Source organism: Schistocerca cancellata, unplaced genomic scaffold (genome assembly GCF_023864275.1).
Source record: "Schistocerca cancellata isolate TAMUIC-IGC-003103 unplaced genomic scaffold, iqSchCanc2.1 HiC_scaffold_792, whole genome shotgun sequence".
Classification (NCBI taxonomy): Eukaryota; Metazoa; Arthropoda; class Insecta; order Orthoptera; family Acrididae; genus Schistocerca; species Schistocerca cancellata.
In genome coordinates this window covers 345,315-357,979 of record NW_026046803.1, presented here as the reverse complement: position 1 = coordinate 357,979, position 12,665 = coordinate 345,315, and the positions used below count along the sequence as shown (strand labels likewise).

At 45.2% G+C, this 12,665-nt stretch overlaps 1 protein-coding gene across 1 annotated transcript in view; it reads right to left on the bottom strand.

The window, feature by feature from the left end:
* Positions 1–747: 747 nt before the first annotated feature.
* The window catches only part of LOC126143349 (uncharacterized), a 92,290-nt gene continuing 80,372 nt past the window's right edge, over positions 748–12,665 (bottom strand). Inside the window, exons 6-7 of the mRNA XM_049915365.1 lie at positions 4,491–4,726; positions 748–1,992 (exon numbers count right to left, since the gene is read on the bottom strand). Of these exons, the coding sequence (XP_049771322.1) occupies positions 1,374–1,992; positions 4,491–4,726 (855 nt within the window). The 3' untranslated portion in view covers positions 748–1,373. The remainder of the gene's footprint in view (positions 1,993–4,490; positions 4,727–12,665) is intronic.

Below are 12,665 nucleotides of genomic sequence, written 5' to 3'. Positions count from 1 at the left end.
AGTATTTTGCATTGATGACTTATTAAACTAATGGTTCGATATAATTCACAACTTATTTGGAATTGCAATTATTACATTTTTCCTTAAGTGTGAGTGAGTGTATTTCCCCAGTATCATATATCTTGCACACCAGATGCAATAATTTTGTCATGGTTAGCTCTCACGCCGGCCTCAGTGGCCGAGCGGTTGTAGGCGCTTCAGTCTGGAACCGCATGACCGCTACGGTTGCAGGTTCGAATCCTGCCTCGGGCATGGATGTGTGTGATGTCCTTAGGTTAGATAGGTTTAATTAGTTCTAAGTTCTAGGGGTCTGATGACCACAGATGTTAAGTCCTATAGTGCTCAGAGCCATTTGAACCATTTTTGAAGTTTCCCTTGTATAGACATTCTATATGTTCCGTCCGCCTTTCATTGTCTCCTTTGCTTAGTACTTGCAAAACTCTTGATATTCACACAGTCGCTTCTATTTTCTTCAAAGGTCTCATCCGTCCCCTAGTTCTGCATACCATTCCTGCTTACCTGTTCTGCACTTTCTGTCAATTCATATTTTATACATTTGTATTCTCTTGCTGCATTTTTATATTTTCTCCTTTCATCATATAAACTCAGTTATTCAGGGACTTATACTAGGTCTTGCTTTTTTACCTATGTGATCGTGTGCTGCCTTTACTATTTCATCTCTGAAAGCTATGCATCCAACTTCAATCGTATTCCTTTCACCTGTTACAGTCCAGTGTTTCCCGATGTTCTCTCTGAAACTGTCCTTCAGCCACATAGTCTGGAAAACTACCAAACAATTATCGAACGCATGTCAAGCACATTCGCAGCTGTATTGCGTTCCAATAGTGGAGGAACGCGCTATTAAGCACATGGTAATTCTGTTTTGGCTCAGCAATATATGCATTTGCTACAACAAAGCATTTCTGGGTTATCATCTGATGCTGATTTCAATTGTTTTGATGGTGGCCAATGGTGCCTAATTGTACATAATGATGCAAAATATTTTCTGAGATCACATAAAAAATTTGTACAATTCAAAAAATTAACTCTTTCATACCCAGCAGCGAAGAACCTGTCCATAGCTACCAAGGTGTGCGTTTTGTGAGCCAGTCTTGGTGAGTCTTAGTAGCAGAGAGAACCACCGTTCCCATTTCTGGAGGCTTCATGTTTGCAGAGTTACAGAACTCTACTTAACCCGAAACAACAGCCACACTGCAATACTCACGTCCGGTGGTCACCATTCTTCACTCAGTCTCTTTCCTGGTGTATTCAACTACAAGTGTCCAACAATTGCTCCAGCCACTCGTCAAACACACACACTATTTGTTCATCCAAGACATGAGGTCATCACACATATCTTACCAGATGGATCCTCACAGGTTACCTGCGCCCAACAACTGTTCCAGCTCTCTGTAAATGTCGCCCAATATGTTCACATAATCCCTCTGATTACACAATAGGTAGAAATTCTCCACAAAGCTTATGTCCTCATGGACTGCCTTCCACACCTGTTCGTTTTTAGGGTTGAGCCTGTACAGGTCCCCACCAGCCTCTAGCAGCTCCAGACCTGGGACACTGCCCACATCCTGGCGCTGAAACATGCTGTGGCTACTGTCATCGAGGCAGACGTTCGTCAGCAAGACGCATGTGACTCTGCCCTTCACCAGTGACTTGCTAATTTCTCTGTAGGAGGTGCAGTACTTGCTGAGACTGAAGTCAGGCCTGGGAGACAGGGTCAGCCACATGCGGCTGGGGATGGTCTTCCTCCCAGAGGATTTGTGTTTGACCTGGACGAGCAGGGCGTGCGCCTCAGAATGTTCCTCGCGTCGCCACACCAGCACCACATCGTCGAACTTGCCTGCATCGCGATTGTTGGGAGACAACTGGAAGAGAAGCCCACGCCTCAGGCAGCGGAGGAAGACTAGGGCCAGCACACGCTTCTCGTACAATGCTGCAGTGAGTGCTCCCTTCTTGTACTCCATAGCAGCAGACCTACAACAAGCAGGATGATGATGATGATGATGATAGTGGTGGTGGTGGTGTTGGTTTTAGGGTACTCAAGTGCAAGGGTAGCAGCAACCTTTCTGAATATGAATGTACTTATTTAGTACGAAAGTAAGTCAAAAAGTATCTACACAACACCTTTCTAATATATTAGAACACCATTATAAAATCTACAATGGCACAATTTCGCAACATAGACACCCTACCCTGCCTGCCAACATCTTCTGTCTATCGCTGCATCAGTTTTCCAGTACCTTTAGAAACAAGTTTCTCAGTTGAGCAGCATGGGATTTACTCGCCACTCCCTTCCAAAATCTCTTTCTTCACTGGAGGAGAACTGACAGCCTTTTAAATTAGAGGTGCTGTCTGGGCTCCAACAGGGTGGGCAGCTCCGTCAAAAATTTAAAATTAATACCAATAGTTTGGTGTGGGGTTCCTTACAATCTTGCAAGACGAAGACGTAATTATTTTGAATGGACTGCTTGTGCTAAACACATTCACTTTTCAAACTTCGCTCTCCATCAGGACAAACTCCGAGTGGTTCCCAGACAAACGAATCGCACATGAATTAACATACTCAAAAGACTTTTAAAAGAAGTTTTAAAGGACTTTCAGATGAGTTGGTATCCAGCGAAAGTCGATATCTTCCGTTCCTCGTTTCATCCCAAAGTTGGCCCCATAAGGCATCAAACACTGTTCCCCTAATATCACTGCTGTGAAATGACGTACTTGCCCCTTATAATCGCAAAGAACAGTGGAAAATTGAAATATATCAGAAGACGGATTCGAACCTTCATATTATAACACAAGGCTCAACGATTTGACACCATTGAGTAATGAAAGTGACGTCTTAAAACAACTAAGTTAACAAGGTATTATAAGAAGCTTGATGAGAACAACGAAGTAAAACAGTCGATTCAGTGGTTTGTTAGAAAACATTCGACTTACTCGTATTTGATTGTAGTTTGATGTATCGATTGAATGCTTCATTCATCCTTTTGAGTGAAACCAGTCTATGGAGACAACTAAAAGGAAATAATTTATTTAGCTAGCTGTTGTTTTGTGGCCATTCATTTCTTTTGAGAGAAACCAGAAACCGAATGAAAACAGGGGGTACATTCTGTTGTAGTTATACATATTGACTAAGTTATTAGTTATTTCTTTTCAAGTGAAACTATTCTGTAGTCTTTCTGTTGGCCACCCGTTAGATTAACTGTTGTTTACCTGTTCATTCTTTTGAGAGCAGTCAGTCTGTGGTCCTTCTATTTGTTGAACCAAAGAACTGGTATATATCGGGCATATCTGTGGTACGAAAACATCTCGGCGGGAGAGGCGGGGGAGGAGTGCGGGGGGTGGGGGGCGGCCGTGGCTGGAGGTACACAAAAGTTAAAATACGATATTGCAGTGCCTGTAGCGTTCAAAAGAACGATGCTTAGTTCCTTCAGACTTGCATGTATGATCGAAGGAACAGGTGTTGTGGCGACTACAGCCGTTATGAAAACCATCAGCTGTATATGGGAATGATGACAATGAAAATTTATGCCTGACCAGGACTCGAGCTCGAATTTTTCGTTTTATGTGTGTGGTCGCCTTAACTGCTTTGGCTATCTGTGTACGACACATGGCCAGAACCAACCTTCCATATGTTGTCGTTTCTGTCGCGACATATATTCATACACACATTATGTAACTCCCATACTGGAGAGGACATTTTAATTGAAAGTTGCTGCCTGGTGTCGGTGGATAAACACACTATTGCAGTGTCTGTGTTGTCAATAATGACACATTCATCCTTTGGATATGCCTGCATATTCAAGAAGCGATGGTAGAGGAGAGGAATAGAGAGGAAAGAGGAAGAACGGCAAGATCAAGGCATTTAGCGACAGAGATGTGACATGTGTCGAGAGCTGTAGAACCCCGCCACAAGCACAAGAAGAAGAAGAAGAAGAATGATGATGATGATGATGTTTGGTTTGTGGGGCGCTCAACTGCGTGGTTATCAGCGCCCGTACAATTTCCCAATCTTTGCTCAGTCCAATTTCGCCACTTTCCTGGATGATGATGAAATGATGAGGACAACACAAACACCCAGTCATCTCGAGGCAGGTGAAAATCCCTGACCCCGCCGGGAATCGAACCCGGGACCCCGTGCTCGGGAAGCGAGAACGCTACCGCGAGACCACGAGCGGCGGACGAAGAAGAAGAAGAAATATTATGAGTGATGGATGAAAACTAGCGAAAAACGATACAAAGAATTTCAAAAATTCAAATCAAAAAGTAGTTGTTCATATATCCGAAGTGCAAATTTAAAATGGAGAAACTTTGACGTCAACCGAATATTGATATGTAACAGCAGAAGTACGAAAAAATATTTTTAAGTAAATGAATAAGTGAGACAGTTTAGAACTATAGCTTTTTTACATCTCTTTGAAATGAGATACATTTCTTGTGCCTCAAAATTGTCATAATAATGTAGTAACGAGTACCTGGTGCTCTCGTCGCTATCCAGCCAGTACTCATACCACTTCGCTGTTTGCCCACAGCCACTGGAGCCTGCTGGAGACCCCACCTGAGCCTCTGGTAGGGGTGTGGTACACCCATCTGGATCGTCAGTGGCACGACAGGGGCTGCTGCTGCTGTTGCTGCCATTTCCTCTCTTCTCGCGAAGATAGCTCAAAACTCCTACTGTTCTGAAGTTGTGAGGGTCAATGAAAATGGGCACCTGAAAAATAACACCTGTCTTTAGAATATAATCACAACAAAGTGATAATGTAATAAGAACAGTAACTGTTTTGTGCTGTCTGCAGTACTAGGTACCCTTGCCTGGGGGCACGTGGGACCGTGTCCAACCCCTAATTCTCAGGAAAGGAGAAGTATTATAGTGTAGTCAGCTGTTTTTCTTTGATTTAATGAGGAAATGATTTAAATATCGGTATTACGGAGGTTTTTAACATAGTCGGAACTGGAACTTTTTTTATGGCTACTTACAAGTCACCGTTCACCTTCCAAAATGCACGTTAAGACAAAAAAAAAAAAGTACCACAAAGGAACTATCCGACTGGGATGGAAATGGGTAGTTGTGATGTGCATATACAGCCAAACAAGTGATTGCAATTTCAGGAAAAGTGGGTGATATATTCAAGAGAAAGATCTTCACAAATTGGGCAAGTCAGTAAATCGTTGGTCCACCTCTGACCCTTATGCAAGCAGCTGCTCGTCGTGGCTTTGGTTGACAGAGTTGTTGTATGCCCTCCTGACGGGTACTGTCCCAAGTTCTGTCCAACTGGCGCTTTAGACACTCAAAATCTCGAGCTGGTCCCTTCCAGTAACGCTAATCTTCTCAATTGGGGAGATATGTGGCGACCTTGTTGGCCATGATAGGGTTTGAAAGGCACGAAGACAGGCAGCATAAACTCTCGCTGTGTGTGGTTAGTCATTATCTTGCTGAAATGTAAGCCCAGGATGGCTTGCTATGGAGGACAACAAGCCTGGCCATAGAACATCGTCGACATATCGACATACCACTGTGCTTTAAAGGCAGCTCAGTGGACAACCAAAAAGGTCCCGCTATGAAATGAAATGGCATCCCAGATCATCACTCCTGGTTGTTGGGTGACAGTCAGGTTGGTATCCCACCACTGTCTGGAGCGTTCAAATGGTTCAAATGGCTCTAAGCACTATGGGACTTAACATCTGAGGTCATCAGTAGAACTACTTAAACCTAACTAACCTAAGGACATCACACACATCCATGCCCAAGGCAGGATTCGAATCTGTGACAGTATCAGCAGTGCGGTTCCAGACTGAAGCGCCTAGAACCGCTCGGCCACAGCGGCTGGCGTCTGGAGCGTCTCCAGACACGTCTGCGCTGGACATTGGGGCTCTATTCGAAGCAGGGTTCCTTACTGAAGACAATTTTACGCCAATCAATGAGATTCCGGGCCAAATGTGCCCGGCACCACTGAAAATGGGCTTGTTCACTTGTGGGTGTAGAGAGGTCAATGGTAGTTGGTGCAAGAGACGCTGTGAGCTTAGTCCACTTTTTGGCTCTGAGCACTATGGGACTCAACATCTTAGGTCATAAGTCCCCTAGAACTTAGAACTACTTAAACCCAACTAACCTAAGGACATCACACACATTCATGCCCGAGGCAGGATTCGAACCTGCGACCGTAGCAATCCCGCGGTTCCGGACTGCAGCGCCAGAACCGCATGGCCACCGCGGCCGGCTAGTCCACTTTTTGTGAGCGTATTAATGGTCTCTGTGGGTTTCTAGGTCGACCACTTTCTTCCTGGCATTATATTCGACCATAGTTCACTCATTTCTGGAAACGTCGTTGAATAGTGACATCAGTCCCATTAAAATGTCGAGCAAATTACCTATTACTCCAATTGGCTTCTTTGAACTCAACATCCTCTCTCAAACGCAGATATCTGTGCCTATTGCTCATGTATCTGTCTGTGGGGCATAATCACTGTGCATATGAATATACGGAACGAAATTTGGAAAAACTTTATGCCCTGGTATCGACACGACTGTTGTTTACTATCCTTGCCAGCTGTGAGGTGAAACTGCTCTGCAACATCACACATCCATCCATCGGCCGCCAATGTTTATAAATTTGATTTTCTGTCGATACCTTCATGATTTACAATTTGTGACCAACTTGCATAACTCTGTATCGTTTTCTTTTTCTTAAGAGTGGATTAAAAGTACTCCGTATCACCTGGTTATCCCCCCCCTCTCCCCCTACAAAGTAACGTATGGGCACACTTCGGTACTATAACTCAAAAATAAGTAATAAGTTTGCATAATCTATATACTGACTGGTTATAGTTAAACTTACCCTATTTAACACGTTATAGGACAGAAACTAATTACCGTACAAGTACCAAACTTGGTAGCATTAATCTCCGGAGAATTAAGTTCACGATTTCCATGCATCACAGCGCCACCGTCCAGTTCCAGCTGTGGCCACCAGGTGTCATGTTCAGTCATTGTGGTTCACAGTCTCACACACCTGACCAGCCGCAGTGCACTTGACATGTCAACATGGCCTTGGACAAAAGGAGCAGGGCATTATTGGTGAAGCTCTGTTATCAAAACAACAGCAATGCTGCAGCTGCACTTCGGGAATATTGCTGGCTGAAAGGATTACGGAAGGGTGTTCTTCATCCACGTGCTGTGTGGAGCATTATGAAGAAGTTTGAATCAACTGGAGAAGAGGGAAGAGGCCAACGACCGCTTGCACCACAGGTTGTTGATGAAACCGCTGTTGCTATGGCAGACAAGGCGGCTCAAAATTCCCGATCGTCAGGCAGTACACGTGCTGTTCCACGACAGTTGAACATCCCGTGGTCCACTGTACGGAAGGCGCTTCGAATCATTCTCAAATGGTGTCCATAGAAGATCCATATCGTACAGCAGCTTGCACCTCAGGCCGCACGACAGCGTCCCGATGTCGCTCTCCACTTTCGCGTAAGGATTGAAGTTGACAAGGGCTCGCCCTGGACCATCTTATGGACAGACGAAGCTAATTTTTCTCTGACGGATGAGGCGAACACACAGAATTGCCGAGGGTGGGAATCTTCACCACAATTCATTGTGCAGGAAGTTCTCTGTATGGTGAACGTGTCAGCATATGGTGTGGCTTCACAGCTACGTTCATCATTGGCCCATTCTTTTTTGAAGAGATTGGCGCTATAGGATGAAAGACGTGCAGTGTGAGTGGCCAGCGTTACTGCAATATGCTTCTCCAGCATGTCATACCCGCTCTGCACTAGAGAGGCGCCTTGAACTCAACAGTTTTCATGCAACATGTGACCCCCACCGCATATCGCTCGTGAAGTTCACCTGCTTTTCTGAAACACAGTTGGAAACGATCGAATTATTAGCCGGTCGTTTCCAAATGCTTGATCGGCACCATCACTTGATCTCACTCTCTGTGACTTCTGGTTGTGGGGCTTATCAGTAGGACAGGGTTTACCAGGGGAACATTCACACATGTGCTGGTCTGAAGTGCAGCATATCAAGAGAGGTAGCCACCATATCCATTGACATGCTTCGTTCTGCCGTGCAAAATGCAATCCTGCGCTTTCAGACTCTTCTGGACACTGATCGGCGCCATATTGAACAGCTTTTGTAGCAGTCATGATACTGGTTTGTATTGGCATGATGTACCGTAGCAGCGCATTAAAAGTGTTTCAATTGAATTGATTCTGCATTATTTCTTTTCCTTAACATTAATGCCACCAACTTTGGTGTTTGTAGGGTAATTAGTTTTCATGTTATAACGTGTTAAAAAGGGAAAGTTCAATTGTAACTATTCGGTATATAAAAAAGAGTGTTCGTTTGATTATTTGTTTGTAATTCAAAAAAACTACAGTTTTATTCCGACCTTCATGATGTTTTTCGTACTTTATCTTCAAGACAAGAGGAAGATCATTTTTGTTGTGGGTTGGCAAGAGAGCCAACCCGGTATACTAGAGGAAGCCGAAAGGCACGCGTTTTAGCTCACGCAGGCTGGCGTGAGGTCTGGAACAGGACAAGGAAATTAGACTTAAGAAAAAACTGACGTGGCAGGTGGAATACTTAACTTTAATCCATAAATGGTGAACGTCGCTCTTGACGGTACATGTTTTACAGCATCAATAGTAACTGGTAATGGCGCCTTGCTAGGTCGTAGCAAATGACGTAGCTCGGCAAATGAGAGCGTATTGTGTCAGTGAACCATCGCTAGCAAAGTCGGTTGTACCACTGGGGCGAGTGCTAAGAAGTCTCTCTAGACCTGCCGTGTGGCGGCGCTCGGTCTGCAATCACTGGTAGTTGCGACACGCAGGTCCGACGTATACTAACGGACCGCGGCCGATTTAAAGGCTACCACCTAGCAAGTGTGGTGTCTGGCGGTGGCACCACAATTTTCAACATAAGATTTCTGACTATAAATATATACATGTGTAATCTATAAAGGGGAAAGGTGGTTGCCAAAAATCTCTAAAAAGTTTTTGGCCGATTTACTTCAAATTTCGTAACGATACTCTAGTGAACATGTGAGCGGACATAGGCTACATATTTTTTCTCCCCCCCCCCCACCCCCCCTCTCTCTTTCTCTCTCTCCCCATATGTATACAAGTTTAGTCAGGAGATAAGGTACGTGCTTTGATGGATGATACTACTGGTGATTCTGAATAAGAAAACTTCTAATAAATATATGGCCTTTTCTTAACTGTCTCTGGGTAAACCAATGAAAACAGCTAGGAGCAGGAAAGGTGCAGGTGACGGAAAATTAAGATACTTTAATGTTATGGTTTGTTTAATTGTGTACGTTTCCTCGCAGAAGATGTTCAAACAGTCCATCGTCAAATTCAGTGCATGATGCTGCTCTTGTAGACAGGTGTTGCGTCGACGATCGGAGCTCAGTTTCGCATTCCTTTACCTGGGGACAAGCACGTAAAATACGAGCTAGAAGTTCCTCTCTTGTGTCCACTCTGCGCTTGTAGACGTCACTCTTCAGCCAGCCCCACAAACAGTAATGCAATGGGGTAAGATCGGGTGACCTCGGTGGCCAAGCAATGACTCCACGGTGACAGATCCAACGACCAGGAAACGTTGTGTTGACATACTGTGTCACTTGGTTGTTTGTGGGAAGAGACCAAACAGCGAGGTCATCGGTCTCATCGGATTAGGGAAGGAAGTCGGCCGTGCCCTTTCGAAGGAACCATCCCAGCATTTGCCTGGAGCGATTTAGGGAAATCACGGAAAACCTAAATCAGGATGGCCGGACGCGGGATTGAACCGTCGTCCTCCCGAATGCGAGTCCAGTGTGCTACCACTGCGCCACCTCGCTCGGTACTGTGTCATTGGCCGTACGGAATGTGTAGGAGCTCCGTCATGCTGAAAGTACACACGGGCTCATGTTGCCAAATGAATATCCTCCACGTATTCAGATAACACATTTTGAAGAAACTCAAGATACCGTGTCCCAGTAAGACAGTTATCTAAAACAACTGGAGCCATGAGTTGGTCATCAATAATACGTCATCACACGTTGACTGAGAAACGTCGTTGAAATCTCGTTTCCACAGTAGCGTGCAAATTTTAATTTGCCCGTACATGATAGTTGCGCGTGTTGTTGATTCCGTTGCGGGTAAATACTGACGTATCAGTGAACTGAATATGTGGAATTAATCGATCGTTCGCAATGATCCATTGACAGAATTCTTGCCGGGCGGCAGCATCATCTTCATGCAGATGTTGTACACTCTGCCGATAAAAGGGATACAGACTATGCTCGTGTACTGTGCGTATCACTCGTGTCTGTGGAATACCAAGCTGGGCAGCAATTCTTCTAGAGCTAGTAGTAGGGTTGCGTTCCACTAATGAAGAATGTTCTTAGCTACATTAAGAGCTTGTTGTACGGGACGTTCAGAGACAACATTTACGTTGGGAAGCGTACCACGCTCACGGAATCCGTGAAACACCCAGCTAAACCCCCTGCTATCTGGCCCTCTGCGATTCGGAAATCGTTGTTGGTATTCTCGCACAGCACCTCTTTAATTCCCATTGGACAAACCATAGACAAACACCATGTCAGCATACTCTGCATGTGTGAAGATCCGTGGCATTTTCACCACACAAAACTGTATTCGTTGTTCACGTAACAACACTGTAGTACCTTACACTACGACAAGCACTGTCGGACTGAGACTTGAGGTAAACAACTGCACAAGTGAACTGCGTACTGACATAGTTAGTAAGGACGACGCTGCACGTTTCCCTTTCCTAGTAGTTTTCATTGGTTTACTCGGAAACGATTACGAAAAGGGCACATGTTTATTAGAAGTTTTTTTTTTTGTTCAGAATCATCACTTGTATCACCCATCAAAGCATGTACCTTTTCTCCTGACTCACTCTGTATATACCCTCATCAAAAGAAGTTTTGCATCACCTCGGTTCCGAGAGTTCCGGAACCTGTACGGAAAATTGGAATAGAGACCCACATAAGCATCATTGCACGCCTGTATTCGTTGTGGCATAGTATCCACAAGTTCATCAAAGCACTTTTGGTCCAGATTGTCCCACTCCTCAACGGCGATTCGGCGTAGATCCCTCAGAGTGGTTGGTGGGTCACGTCATCCATAAACAGCCCTTTTCAATCTTTCCCAGGCATGTTCGATAGGGTTCAGGTCTGGAGAACATACCGGCCACTTTACTCGAGCAATGTCGTTGTCCTGAAGGAAGTTATTCAAAAGATATGCACGATGGGGGCGCGAATTGTTGCTCTTGAAGACGAATGCCTCACCAATATTCTGACGATATGGTTTTACTATCGGTCGGAGGATGGCATTCACGTATTGTACAGCCGTTGCGGCACCTTCCATGACCACCAGCGGCGTTCGTCGGCCCTACATAATGCTACCCCAAAACAGCAGGGAACCTCCACATTGCTGCATTCGCTGGACAGTGTGTTTAAGGCGTTCAGCCTGACCAGATTCCCTCCAAACACATCTCCGACGATTCTCTGGTTAAAGACATATGCGACAGTCATCAGTGAAGAGAACGTGATGCCACTCCTGAGCGGTCCATTCGGCATGTTGTTGGGCCCATCTGTACCGCACTGCATGGTGTCGTGGTTGCAAAGATGGACCTCGCCATGGATGTCGGGAGTGCAGTTGCGCATCATGCAGCCTATTGCGCAAAGTTTGAGTCGTAACACGATGTCCTGTGGCTGCGCGAATAGCATTATTCAACTTGGTAGCATTGGTGTCAGGGTTCCTCCGAGCTATAATCCGTAGGTAGCGATCATTCACTGCAGTAGTAATACTTGGGCGCCACGAGCGAGGCATGTCATCAACAGTTCCTGTCTCTCTGTATCTCCTCCATGTCTGAACAACATCGCTTTGGTTCACTCTGAGATGCCTCGACACTTCCCTTGTTGAGAGCCTTTCCTGGCACAAAGTAACAATACGGACGCGATTGAACTTCGGTATTCACCATATAGGCATGGTTGAACTACCGACAATACGAGCCGTGTACCTGCTTCCTGGTGGAATGACTGGAACTGATCGGCTGTCAGACCAGCTCCATCTAATAGGCGCTGCTCATGCAAGGTTGTTTACATCTCTGGGCAGGTTTAGTGACATGTCCGAATAGTCAACAGGACTGTGTTGTGATACAATATCCATAGTTAACGTCTATCTTCAGGAGTTCTGGGAACGGGGTGACGCAAAACTTTTTTTGATGTGCCGATTTGCTTCAAATTTCTACATGCAGATGAGATACATAATCTGATGATGACTCAACATGGCACGAGGACACTCACTTTGTGTGGTAGTGAGAACCGCACATGTATGAAACCATCTCAAAGGACATTATGGGGCTGATTCGCCATCGAAAATGATCATACTACTTCAGTGCAGCACGACTGCAATATTCGCTCCTGCCAAGTTGATGATGATGATGATGATGTTTGGTTTGTGGGGCGCTCAACTGCGTGGTTATCAGCGCCCGTACAATTACCCAATCTTTGCTCAGTCCAATTTCGCCACTTTCCTGGATGATGATGAAATGATGAGGACAACACAAACACCCAGTCATCTCGAGGCAGGTGAAAATCCCTGACCCCGCCGGGAATCGAACCCGGGACCCCGTGCTCGGGAAG